Source organism: Oncorhynchus masou, chromosome 5 (genome assembly GCF_036934945.1).
Source record: "Oncorhynchus masou masou isolate Uvic2021 chromosome 5, UVic_Omas_1.1, whole genome shotgun sequence".
In the NCBI taxonomy this organism is placed as follows: Eukaryota; Metazoa; Chordata; class Actinopteri; order Salmoniformes; family Salmonidae; genus Oncorhynchus; species Oncorhynchus masou.
This window is the reverse complement of record NC_088216.1, coordinates 48,158,925-48,173,232: the sequence shown is the minus strand read 5'-3', so window position 1 is coordinate 48,173,232 and position 14,308 is coordinate 48,158,925. Positions and strand designations below refer to the sequence as shown.

At 46.4% G+C, this 14,308-nt stretch overlaps 1 protein-coding gene across 1 annotated transcript in view; it reads left to right on the top strand.

The window, feature by feature from the left end:
• Positions 1–14,308, top strand: part of LOC135539734 (pleckstrin homology domain-containing family A member 6-like) — an 82,510-nt gene that overhangs the window by 44,290 nt on the left and 23,912 nt on the right. The window contains 11 exon segments of the mRNA XM_064965809.1: positions 6,474–6,673; positions 6,762–7,328; positions 7,497–8,019; positions 8,269–8,355; positions 8,968–9,021; positions 11,124–11,192; positions 11,349–11,429; positions 11,636–11,785; positions 12,164–12,259; positions 13,162–13,273; positions 13,537–13,676. Coding sequence (XP_064821881.1) covers positions 6,474–6,673; positions 6,762–7,328; positions 7,497–8,019; positions 8,269–8,355; positions 8,968–9,021; positions 11,124–11,192; positions 11,349–11,429; positions 11,636–11,785; positions 12,164–12,259; positions 13,162–13,273; positions 13,537–13,676 — 2,079 coding nt within the window.

Genomic DNA, 14,308 nt, shown 5'->3' with positions numbered 1-14,308 from the left:
GGGGCCACAACAAAATCTGAACACGAGGGGCCGCAGTGGCTTGCAGGTCTGTGTACCCACATCCATAACCGCAAATGCTGTAAGAGCCGGCCCTAGCCTTTTAGGGGCCCCAAGTAACATTTTGTTAGTGGGCCCTCTAGCCCACCAACAATAGAAGGCCAGCATCCCGGAGTCGCCTCTTCACTGTTAACGTTGAGACTGGTGTTTTGCGGGTACTATTTAATGAAGCTGCCATTTGAGGACTTGTGAGGCATCTGTTTCTCAAACTAGACACTCATTTACTTGTCCTCTTGCTCAGTTGTGCACCGGGTCCTCCCACTCCTCTTTCTATTCTGGTTAGAGACAGTTTGCGCTGTTCTGTGAATGGAGTAGTACACAGCATTGTACGAGATCTTCCGTTTCTTGGCAATTTCTCGCATGAAATAACCTTAATTTCTCAGAACAAGAACAGACTAACGAGTTTCAGAAGAAAGGTCTTTGTGTCAAAACTCCCTAAGGAGATGTGGGTGTGGAGTCAGGCGCAGGAGACACAAGTTCAGAATGAAAAGGGCGTTTAAGAAACCAGCTCAAAAATCACAGGACACCTGACTACAGCAGGAGCCATGAAACACACTCAGACACAGTCCAGGGAAAAAACACCTGTAAAACATGAACTAGCGAAAAACGCAACCCAAACTGACAGTAAACGGAAAAAATCCCGCACAAATACCCAAAAGAAATGTCGAGAAAAATACCCCCCCTAATTAACCAAAATGAAACCAGGTGAAAACACAAAACAGATAAAACCAAAAGAAAAGGAAAAAGGATCGGTGGCAGCTAGTAGACCAGCGACGACGACCGCCGAGCGCCGCCCGAACAGGGAGAGGAGCCACCTTCGGTGGAAGTCGTGACACTTTGTTTCTGGCCATTTTGAGCCTCTAATCGAACCCACAATTGCTGATGCTCCAGAAGGCCAGTTGTATTGCTTCTTTAATTAGCACAACAGTTTTCATCTATGCTAACGTAATTGCCAAAGGGTTTTCTATTGATCAATTAGCCTTTTAAAATGGTAAACCTGGGTTAGCTAACACAACAAGCCATTAGAACACAGATGTGATGGTTGTTAATAATGGGTCTCTGTAGGCCTATGTAGATATTCCATAAAAACTCTGCCGTTTCCAGCTACAATATTAATTTCCAACATTAACAATGTCTACACTGTATTCTTGATCAATTTGACGTTATTTTAACGGACAACAAAATGTGCTTTTCTTTCCAAAACAAGGACATTTCTAAGTGATCCCAAACTTTTGACTGGTATTGTGTGTATATTTGTATATACATTGGGGCAAAAAAGCATTTAGTCAGCCACCAATTGTGCAAGTTCTCCCACTTAAAAAGATGAGAGATGCCTGTAATATTCATCATAGGTATGCTTCAACTATGACAGACAAAATTAGATTTTTTTCTCCAGAAAATCACATTGTAGCATTTTTAATGAATTTATTAGCAAATTATGGTGGAAAATAAGTCAATAACAAAAGTGTATCTCAATACTTTGTTATATACCCTTTGTTGGCAATGACAGAGGTCAAATGTTTTCTGTAAGTCCTCACAAGGTTTTCACACACTGTTGCTGGTACTTTGGCCAATTCCTCCATGCAGATCTCCTCTAGAGCAGTGATGTTTTGGGGCTGTTGCTGGGCAGCATGGACTTTCAACTCCCTCCAAAGATTTTCTATGGAGTTGAGATCTGGAGACTGGCTCGGCTACTCCAGGACCTTGAAATGCTTCTTACGAAGCCACTCCTTCATTGCCCGGGCGGTGTGTTTGGGATCATTGTCATGCTGAAAGACCCAGCCACATTTCATCTTCAATACCCTTGCTGATGGAAGGAGGTTTTCACTCAAAATCTCACGATACATGGCCCCATTCATTCTTTCCTTTACACGGATCAGTCGTCCTTGTCCCTTTGCAGAAAAACAGCCCCAACGCATGATGTTTCCACCCCCATGCTTCACAGTAGGTATGGTGTTCTTTGGATGCAACTCAGCATTCTTTGTCCTCCAAACACGACGAGTTGAGTTTTTACCAAAAAGTTCTATTTTGGTTTCATCTGACCATATGACATTCTCCCAATCTTCTTCTGGATCATCCAAATGCTCTCTAGCAAACTTCAGATGGGCCTGGACATGTACTGCCTTAAGCAGGGGGACACGTCTGGCACTGCAGGATTTGAGTCCCTGGCGGCGTAGTGTGTTACTGATGGTAGGCTTTGTTACTTTGGTCCCAGCTCTCTGCAGGTCATTCACTAGGTCCCCCCGTGTGGTTCTGGGATTTTTGCTCACCGTTCTTGTGATCATTTTGACCCCACGGGGTGAGATCTTGCGTGGAGCCCCAGATCAAGGGAGATTATCAGTGGTCTTGTATGTCTTCCATTTCCTAATAATTGCTCCCACAGTTGATTTTTTCAAACCAAGCTGCTTACCTATTGCAGATTCAGTCTTCACAGCCTGGTGCAGGTCTACAATTTTGTATCTGGTGTCCTTTGACAGCTCTTTGGTCTTGGCCATAGTGGAGTTGGGAGTGTGACTCTTTGAGGTTGTGGACAGGTGTCTTTTATACTGATAACAAGTTCAAACAGGTGCCATTAATACAGGTAACGAGTGGAGGACAGAGGAGCCTCTTAAATAAGAAGTTACAGGTCTGTGAGAGACAGTTTGTAGGTGACCAAATACTTATTTCCACCATAATTTGCAAATAAATTAATAAAAAATCCTACAATGTGATTTTCTGGATTTTTTTTCTCCACATTTTGTCTGTCATAGTTGAAGTGTACCTATGATGAAAATTACAGGCCTCTCTCATCTTTTTAAGTGGGAGAACTTGCACAATTGGTGGCTGACTAAATACTTTTTTGCCCCACTGTATATTAATATGAATGTTTTATTATTATTTTCTTAAAAATGTATCCTCTGGCCTACAAAAGGGGGACCTCTGAAGCATGAGGCCCCCGGGCTACAAGTCGCCCGTCTCTGCATTAGATTGTTTTTTGACTAGTATTACTGTTGTCATTTTTTTTTGACCTCTTTGATATTTAACCTTTTTTGACCTCTTTGGTATTTTGCTGCAGTTCCTAGTCCAATCTGTATAATATATATATATCGTGCAAACCAACAACTGCCAATTGGCGCCCTGTCGACTTCAATCTAAGTAATGGCTGTTGCTAGCTAGTATGAGCTGTCGTGCCATGGCCCTTATAGTGAATGAGTCACAACACAACACAACACAGGAGGGAGTGTTATTCTCCTCAACACTGACTCTGGGGTGAGATCTGCCCCAGGTGTGTAGTGGATCCTGGTGAACACACACACACACGCACGCACACACGTGCGCCCGCGCGCACACAGCTCATTGTCTCACCTGTGTGAGTGTGTGCAGGACCGGTTTTGCCACTGCACCTGGGGGGGGAGTTGAGCAACTGTTTGAGATCACATACACCTGAACTTATTGTTTTGTCCTGGTGAGGCAGTTGACGTGATGAATTAAAGGACTAGAGAGCTGACTTTATCTAGCCAGGTCGTCCATTTGAGATTAAAATGTATTTTGTTTTCTTCCTGTTGTTGTTTTGACCTTGATGATGGACAATAACAATTCAGACAAGATTTTATAGATAAAATAGCAGAGAAACCAGCTCTGAAACAATCAGTCAGGCTGTCAAGCTGTAACAGCCAGTGGTGTTCTATGTATTTGGACTAGAATTGCGTTGTCGTCTTTTGGTCTGTGTTTTTATTAATAGCTCTTTTAAAGATTGTGTTGGGTGTGTGTGTGTGTGTGTGTGTGTGTGTGTGTGTGTGTGTGTGTGTGTGTGTGTGTGTGTGTGTGTGTTGTGTGTGCGTGCGTTTGCGTGTGCATGTGTGTGTGTTTGTGTGTGCGTGCGTTTGCGTGTGCGTGTGTGTGTGCGTGTGCGTGTGCGTGTGCGTGTGCGTGTGCGTGTGTGTGTGTGTGTGTGTGTGTGTGCCTCAGCACTCCCCATTCCCAGTCCTTCCTTCCGGCTGGTGTGGAGTTGCTCTGATCACAGGCAGACTGCTAATGTGCTGACAGAAGGACAGAGAGCTGAAAAGGTTGTTAAAGTTCAGACACAAACTGGCCTCAGACAACTTGGCAAACTTGATTTTAGAATTAGAATATTAATGTACGACATGTTGGCTCTCTGTTCCAAGACAGTTAGGCTACACTCTAGTTAGAATACAAATGAGAATGTTGTTGTCTTGATTGGTGTTTGGTGCAAACATGGAAGCTAGTTTGGCAGCCACTCTACTGTATACTGTCTCTATAGGCCTACTGTGCTCTGTCGAACACTAGTTTGCTGCTACCACTGCTCAATACTTCTGTCTCATACTGTATCTCCATTTGTTCAGAGAGTAGTTCTCTGTGTTGACCACTGTTGACTGTGTTCTCCCCACCGACTAACCTTCCACAGAGGCACAAGGTGTCCGGAGGTCTTTCACGAGGAAGACTATGTACCTTTAAGTCAATGCTTTAGGTTATACTTTACCTTCTACTGTTAAGGACGTATGCTGTGTACCACTGTGTGTGTTCTCACACTACTCCCTACTTACGGTGCCTCGTTAGGCACTCCCTGTCTCCCTATGTTGGCCTGCTGCCAGCCAATACCATGCACTAAGACGCGGTATTACTCACATGCGTGCCGAATACTTTCTTGGGATTTCTAAGTTGAGGAGTTTGTCAGGTGTTACTTGGGGAAAGATAGAGCAGGGGAGAGGACAGGTTTCTCTCATGACTCTTCCTGATTAGGGTTATTCCTTGTTGTCTTGGATTGCTGTCTTTGGGGGCTTTGGTTAGCATGGTTTAAACCTCCACAGTAGACAGGGACAATGGACCTTTGACACAGCGCTTTATCTATGAATATGTTTCCTGTGTTCTATTGTCTAATCTGTACTGTGTCGAAGATGACTGGGGTCATGTTGGATCAGTGAACAACTGTCCAGTGTCTATATGTGTATTACTAGTCGCCACGTTTTGGACAAAGTGCATCGAAATAGAACGTTTGATGGCTCAACTTACTTGCACCCATTTTAGTGCACATCACACTTGTTTCCGCACACCTGTGCCCTCTTGGCTCAGTAACAGATCATCGTTGTCTCATTCTTCTCCATTGATTCGTGACGCAACATGATTGTGCACAATGAAGTTTTTACACACTTCTCTGAAGCTGATATGCCTCTACTGCCCTCATGTGGCAGATGAGAGAAATTACAGTGTTAACCCCGTAATTTTCACATGTTGCTGTGTAAGACTAGAATGACCTGTGAGCTAGCTGACCAAGCACAGTGGCACCAGGGAAGAGAAAGGACGTGAATGTATCATCTCGTTATTAACCAGTATTTCTTTCAGGACACCAGTGCTTGCCGGATATTTGTGGGTCCTTGAGTTTCACAGAAAATATAAGACATACACTGTAGGTCTCACTGCACCCTTACCTCTCTCTAGGATGCTCGCCCACCCCCTTGCCTACCTTTACCCTCTGGGTACCCCACCAATCAATGTGCTCTGACCTCTGACCTTTATAACCTTCTGACCCTTACCGATCTCTCCTCTCCTCCCTCTCACCCAAACCTGTGAGGACCCCTGAGCATAGCTGTCCTCCATTGTGCCTGTGTAGAGTTCCCCGGCTGACCTTATTTCATGTAGGTAGTATTCACCCTTCATTCACCCTTTCTCTTCACCTTCTCCCAACTGCATGGTTCCTCTGCTCATTGCATGGTTCCTCTGCTCACTGCATGGCGTCGGTGACTAACTGCTACAGAGTGACAAACTGGATTCACCCTGTTGGTTTTACTGCCAAGCGTCTGCAGACGGAGTGACTGTTTTTAAACTGCGTGTTAACGGGTGTGTTCGACATTACAGCCAGCCAGCATTGTAGGCAAGGCGCGATTGACCGATCTACAAATCGCCTCGCATCTTAAACAACAACTCATTGTTACTCGTAGATCAGTCAGTCAGTCACAATTGAACCACAATGCATTACAGATTTGATCATTCGAACACAGTCATTGACTGAGTTCTAAATGGCCTCGTTGATATGCCCATCCTTCACTGCTGCGGTGCCATTCTAAAGGCTGGATATTCACCACTAACCTGAGCTGTTTTCTGACTGCCCTAACCTGGCCGTGGTTTGCATGCTCTAACTACTCACCAATATATCAGTCAATGCTGATAATTGAAACTAAATACAGCTGTTGAATCATTCTTCAATATGCTAGTAGTACTGTGTATGAAAGGTTTGTTGGCCATTGACAATTATTCATTGCAACATTAAAATGCATGCATTTTATATGCATGCGTTTGAGACCTGTGTGTGTGATTTTGCTTAAAATGCATGAAAGTGTGTGACGATGCTGCTGCTGAAGGTGATGTTTCACGTGAGGAAGGCTCTGTCCAACGCCGTATCTTCTCTCTGTCTGTTCCAGGTTTGGTACGAGGAAGAGGAGGAAGGTGAGATTAAGGGCACCGTTGTGTTCTGCCTGCAGGCTGAACACGCAGGAACACGCACATACTACTTCGGCGCTGAGACTGCCGAGGAACAGGAGGAGTGGATCGACGCTATGAACGAGGCTGCACACGTCCAGATACCGCCTGCACAGAGGTCCACACAAGCACACACATGCATGTACGCACACACACACACACACACACACATGCGCACTCACGCAAGCACGCATGTACACACACTTTCTAACTCTGTCCCTTCCCCACAGGACCACCAACTCCGAGGCCACCACGCCCACAGCAGAACTCCATGGTAACACCTTGGTAACCAAAGGACCTGAACCACACACCCAGACATACACACACATTGAGGACAACGGCCAGACGACTGAACTCCGAGACCCAGAGCGCGGATCACGAGAACCCGCACATCACAAGGTCAACGGGGTCGACGCCATGGAAACGCCCCCTCCTTCTACCAGCCATTCAGAAAAGGATGGGAGGATGGGGGGAGAGAGAGGGGAGAGGGGGGAGAGAGGAGTGCTTGGACCTGGGGGTGCACCCCATCACCAGCCCAATGGGTGGGGCACCTACGGCCCACCAAACCATGGAAACGGACCACCCCAGGGTAACGGGCGGCCACCCCAGGCACCTCCAGATGGAGGGATGAGAGAGGGGAGGGAGGTGAGGGAGCAGCCTGAGAACGTGGTGCTGAGACGGGGTTTCGTGCCACGGACAAACCCTGAGAGACAGGCCCAGAGGAAGAGCTCCATGACTCAGCTACAGCAGTGGGTCAACCAGCGCAGAGTCATAGCTGTACAGGAGGACTTGAACAGGTGAGAGAGACAGAGGTAGAGAGGTAAGAGAGAGGATGAGGATGAGGATGAGGATGAGGATAAGGAAGAGAGATTAAGGGAGTGGTAGAGCGAAGACTAGTTTGTATTTTTGTGTCTACAACTACATGTCTTCCCTTCAACCATCTCTCTCTCGCTCTCTTCCCCTAGTCCATCTCATTATTACACAGTGAACCGTGGCGTACCAGCTGACTACTACAGCGTCTACAGTAGCGTGGGGGGCGGTCCGGGCTACGTGGAGGAGTACCCCCTCTACCCTCCAGGCGTACGCCCTGACAGCATCTGCTCCGTGTCAGCCGTGGGCTACGACCGCATGGGCCCCCCTCGCTGGACCAACGATGAGAAGAGACGCTCACTGCGGGACGGGCCCCTCTACAGACCCCCGCCCCCCCGAGACCCATACGGCCCCCCACCCAGCCCTGCCTATTACAGCCAGATGGATGCAGCCCAGACCGCCATGAGGCGTCTGTCCATCCAACCTAGGTCTAGGTCCGTTCCCAGGTCCCCCTCCTCGTCCACGGGTGGTCCCTACTCTCCCAGCCCCCATAGCTTTGCCTCGCCTATCTGCTCACCCTCGGCCCGGTTTGACAGAGGACCAGGCAGGCTACGGGAGGATGTGATCTACGCTGACCCCTCTGTGTATGGACTGAGGAGATCACTGAGCTCTCCCAAGGTGAGAGAGGGGAGAGGGTGTGTGTGTATTTGCGTGTGTGGTGGGGGAGAGGGTGTTGGTGTACAGTATGTGTGTATGTGGTGGGGGAGAAGGTGTGTGTGTGTGTGTGTGTGTGTGTGTGTGTGGTGTGTGTGTGTGTGTTATTGTCAGGAGTCAGCTGTTAATGGGTGAAGATTTGATTGTGTTTTTAGGCCAAAATTGTAAAATCATAGTGATCCCAGAACATCCTGGTTATTTTTCTTATTTCAGTATGATTACCCTGGAGACAGGAGGTCGCTAAGCCAAGGAATGTACCACTACAACTACCCTGCCTCCCCCTCTCTCCAAGGCAAAATGGTACGTCCTCCCAAAGAATGTTACACTGTCAAGAGATACAGACCAATGAGTCCAATGTCAAGTTTGGGAGACACTTGGCTAGAGTACTCACACACACTTTCACACACCTACACACTCACTTGGCGGGGATAAGGTCCTTGGCAGCTACCTCTGCTTAAAATGTAACCAGCAACTAAAGGTATGCTATAGCTGTGCTTTCCTGTTGTTCCTGGTTTGAGTTCTTATGTCTGTCCTCCCTGTCTCCACTATCTCGCTGTCTCTTTTTCTTTCATTCTTGGTCACTCTCTTTCTCCCTCTTTTTTTGTCTCTCTCTTTATTTACTTCTGTCTCTCTTTCTCTCTCTCTCTCTTTCTCTCTTTCTCTCTCTCTCTTTCTCTCTCTCTCTCCCCCTCTTACACTCTCCCTGTCTGTCTCTCTCTCTCTCTCTCTCTCTCTCCCTCTCTCTCTCTCCCTGTCTCTCTCTCTCTCTCCCCCTCTTGCACTCTCCTTGTCTGTTTCTGCGTCTGCTGGTGCCACTGATGCTGCTGCTACTGGTTTGACTGGCGTCTCTGGTACTGGGTCTTTGCACTGTCCTTGTCCTTTTCACTGTTGCTGCTTATGCTGCTCTATTAGGAGGACATGTTAGACCTGCAGCTCCAGAGAAACCTGGAGTACCTCGATCAACAGGTACGTACCATGGGCATCTCTGGACACACCTCTACCCCTGCCGTGGAACACAGCGCCAAACAAAATCGGATTGTTTAATACATTTTATGTCTTCACACAGTTCGTTGAGTCAGTCAATTTGTGAAAGCTTTGTAACTTACTGAGTACAGAGCAGAAGTCGTGAGAAATTTGCGAAGAGTGACATTCTGATCATCCGCACACTGTTGCTTATATTAAACCCCGTCACACAGTGCTGTTGACAGCATTTGTATTGACAACGTTTGCCACATTGTTTAGATGTATTGTCACGTGGAAGATTGTCCATGTTGTCACCTGCGAAACACCTGTTTCTCAAGGAAAACAGTCCACATTCACTCCCACTGTCTTACCTTCTTTCCCCTGTCTCACTGTCACGGACTGCTTACACCTTATCATAATGACCAGGTCATAGTGCTACAGTATACACATGATTTCAGATCACTGTACCACAGTCCTGGAACTCTTTGTTGGACATTGTACACACACTTTGTATCCATTGTATCCAATTTCATTCTCAAATGTAAGTAAGAAAAGACAACAACAAAAAACACTGGTCAGGGATTATTACTGCTAGACGTCAGGCTCCTGGTCATTACTGTGGCAACCAGGAGAATGATGGGCAGTGTGTTTTGCCCCAGGTGACCGGGAGAGATCACGTTGTCGGCATGGTAACCAGAATGGTGGAGCGATCCTCCCCTAGAGCAAAGCTCTTCGCACAAGTAAGAGAGGAGAGAGTGTCCCAGAGAGACAGGCTTCAGCTAGACCAACAGCCCCCCACAAAAACAATGGTTTTCCAAATGATTTTCCACCTAAAGCCTTTGAACTTTTCAAATAAGTAACCAAGTAAAAAATCATGTTTCTAACCATGACCCAGTCATATGCCATAACCCAAAGGAAAGCAGTTCCAACCCACTATTTGTAAAACACTGCTCCACAAGGACTCCCATACCCTCACACTACCCCCCTCCTCAAAAGACCAATAATAAGACACATGTATCTATGCAATAAGACCAGTAAATGCCTACTCTACACTTACTAACAGCTGACTAATGCTTTTCCAAGAAGCCTGGACCGTTACAGCACAGATTGTTTTGTACGTGCCTTATAGCCACAGGCTTTCTGCTTTCAGAGTGTAACTAAGCTTGTGCTTGTGCTCTTTCCATAGAGGTCAGCTACTGCCCTCTTCAGGGCTTTTCTAGTCACTAGTGATTTAGGCTAGGAGGCTCAGCTGTAGTCTAGACAGAATCTAGGTGAAGGATTTCCCCCTGACTTCACAGTCTCCTCCAAGGTCTATACAGCCAAGCCCAAGCCTGCCTCTCCCTCCTCTCTCCAGTACCCTACTCTAGCATGTGGATGTTAGACGCTAGGCTCTCTTATAGCTTTCGGTTTCTTTGTCCAACCAATTCGATGGCGATTTTAGTTATCCATTTGGCTTCACCGTGCAGTGTTGTATGTGTCTTTGTTAAGTTCCTTTGTTTTCCCATCTGTGTTCTATGTCATATACTGTCTTGTGCTGTAGCCTAATTGTGTCTTGTTGCTTCACAACAACCGCCCCTCTTCTGCGTGCCCCTCTGTCGTCACTGCGATGTCATATCCTCCTTCACATACTATCCAATCACAGTGCTCCATAAGGACATGGACAACCTGGATATGACCTTTGACCTTTTGACAGAGGGGTTTATCATTCCAGCTCACCCTGTCGGCTCTTACTGCTCGATGCTGTAAACATCACAGTTTTATTTATGCTTTTTTTTAAAGTTATTGATTGGCTATTGTTATGCTCTTATTTGTCTAGTATATCAGTATTAATATTGATTCAACATAAATTGTCCTGTGTAGTAGTGATGTCGTATGCACAGTATGTACTATGCACATGGTATAGTACGGTGTTTTACACTTATTCTGTTTGGTTCTACGCTATTGATAAAGTGTTGTTTACAGCCACATGGATCTGGGCCATTCCAATTGCTCACTCTGGCTGCGAGTTGTTTATCAAACCCTTGATCTATGGAGAATTTGTTTGAATTGGGTTCTGGTTGATATAATGTTAGTTTTAAGAATGAGTCCTGCCTCTGTTTTCCCAGGTGCCTCCGTTCCATGACCCATACAGGGAGCTTCACCCCACACTGAAACTCAACGAGATTGAGACCAGCGTAAGGCCACATCCCTCCATTTAACCATCCTCTCTCCTCCTCTCTTAAACAATCAACCTTCAGAAACCATCCTCTCCCCTGCAAACACACTTCCTCCAATGTCTCTCTCTCTCTCCCTCTCTCTCGTTCTCTTTCTCTCTCTCTCTCCTCTGTTAGAAACTCTTGGGTCGTCTGTGTGAGCAAAACAGGTTTCTAAAGGACCAGGAGGCAGTTGTTCACAGGCTGAGAATGGACAAGGTACTGTACGAAATACAAAAGCTCCTAAAGAAAGTAAACATAAAAGACCACCCCCAGGTAAAAACCTAGCGTTCCTCTTCCCCTGTCCTAACCTTAACCATTATCACGTGAGAATGCAAAACTGACCCAAGGTCAGCATCTAAGGGCAACGTCACCCTACTCCCCAACCATTGCCTGACATGTCCCCTGTTACCTGCTGTTCCCAGGACAGCCTAGAGGGAGCACTGGTGGCCACACATCAGGAGATGGAGCTGTACCGGGGTCAGCCGCTGGTTGCAGACAAACTGCAGCTGAAGAAGGAGACACTGCAGAACCAGCTCATCAACATCAGAGGAGAACTCTCCCAGGCATCCAGCGTAAGACACATACAGGAGATTATAGCAAACTATGATAATCCATATTGATCCATTATATATACTGTAACCTAAATGTGATGAGTAAATCAAGGAGATCCTTTCAAGGTATCCTGTGAAAAAGATGGAGCGTAACCCATTTCTCGAAATCTAAACTATGATCTTCTATTTGTAATCTATAACATCTGATCACCATCAGTTGACAACTCTCCTACTCCAATGTGATATATACTGTGTAGCCAATGGATTCGACATACAGTCAGGGTTTTTCACGCATAGGAAAAAAACGCATGTGCCCACCACCTGAGCCCCTTTTTGATCTAGGAAAAACCTTCATAGTTCCAGGTCCTGAGTGTTTCCTCTATCCCCTGCTGTCCCCAGGCTCTGACCACCACACGGATGGAGTTTGAAGCTCTGGAGGACGAGGTCAACGCTATCCATGGGGACCTGTGGGAGCAGCTCAACGCAGGCGGGCAGGTACACGGACAGGACCCCACACTGGTCATCTACTCTGTGATCCACCTAAATCTTCAACATTTGTCTTGTGGCGTTTTTTTAGCCAGTCACCAATTGAACACTGAATTTGAAGCCTATAAATAAAATGACTAGAATGAAGCTGATCCTATAATCGCACCTGCTCATAACCCACCTGTATGGTTCCATTCAAGCTTCTAGGACTTTTCTTTGGCTGTTTTCCAGGTACCACAGTGTTATCCTAGGTTGCTAATAGCTGAGCGGAAACCTTCCTTCTCATCAATAATTTAAAAAGCATATGAATCGCTCATCAATAAGAAATGAACACAATTAAAATGTTCATCTTGTCCTATTTATCATTGTGTAGTCAACCTGCCCCATTAAACACCTGACTGTCACTCCTTTGCATGGGATGTAACCTGGCTCATGGTGGTGAACTGTGAGAGACTGTCTATAAGAGTGCAGTGTCTGTGACCCACTCACTAACACAGTCGTATTCACTAGGAATGAAATGGACGCAAACGGGCCGAAACTGGGAGAGAGTACCTGAACTCGTCCAATAAAAATGCATGTTTTCATTTTCTGTTGCGAAATGTTTTGCTACATTTTGCTACATTGTGCACTAATCAATGCAACCCTGTTGTTTTCTAAGACAATAAGGCTACCTGGTGTCACTCTCTCGCACTACTCTGGTCTTATAACTGAGCCACCGACTCTAACTCCTGCATCACTCACTGACTTGTTTTCTAACAGAATACTTGATAATAACAAAAATATGTTATTAACAAGCTATTATTCAGTAGTATACCTGAAATGTTATTTTCTAACAATTTCCTCTCCTCTATCCTTCTCGTATCACCTTTCCTTCCCTCGTCTTCTTACCACCCCTCACTTTCCTTGGTCAGAGTGAGATGGTCCATAGACACATTCAGAAGGAGTTCTGGAGAGTTCAGGAAGTGTGGGAGGGGCTCCACAAGAGCAACCTTTCCAGAGGCACAGACACAGCCAAACACAGGGGTACGCATCACCTCACAACAACATAACATACACTATAGTCTCACACAAATAGAGTAATTGGCACTCTAACACAAGATGATAATCAAATAAATGAATAAATATGAGTATTTGGGTGAACAGTATGCTACATGCATATCTAACTCCCTTCTCTCTTTTTTTTAATCAATATCTCCTATCTTCTTTTGTTTACGCAATTCACTTTCTTGTCCTTTCCTCTCCTCTTCTCTCATGTCCCCCACCTCCCTTTCCCCTCTCTGTCACAGTGGCCAGTGGGGCATCAGGTTCCTTTAGCACCAATAGTCCTGCCAGTCCCCTGAGTTCAGTAAGCCTCACCAGTCCACTCAGCCCCTTCTCCCCAGTGCCCGGCTCCCAGGCTTCCCCCACCAAACAGCTGGGTCCGGAGGTAAGCACCAGCCCTTCCTACCACCCACGCAACCACCCAAACACCAACCTGGATCTCCACCTGTGTCCTCAACCTAACACCCACCTGAGTCCTCAACCTAACACCCAACCAGATCAAAGTGTTCAACTAGGTCCTGAATCCAACACCCAACTAGGTGCTGATCCAAATAGACCAGTGTCTGAGCTAAAAACCCACCCGGGTCCTCAACCTAACATCCACCTTGGTCCTGACCCAAACACAAAATACCCCCATATACACTCTTTACCTCACACCCGGTCCAGGTCTCTCAATCCTGAAACACAGTACCAAATCCTGTACTTAGCCACCCAGTCCCGTCCTAAACTTAAATCCATACTTAACACCCAAACAAGTTCTGAGCCAAATAGGCACCCTGGTCTTGAACCAAATGTACACCCTGGTCCTGAGCCAAGCTCCCAGCCTTGCACTTGCCAAGCCAACCAGCTTGCCCCTGTAGAGAGTATAGACACCCAGCAACATGCACAACCATACACCTCCCAAGCCAACCAGCATGACCTTAGAGACACCAAAGACACCCAACCAAACACCCTCCCCAACCCCAACCCCACCCACAGCACCAGACAAGTCAATCAGCCTGCCAATATGGACAGTAC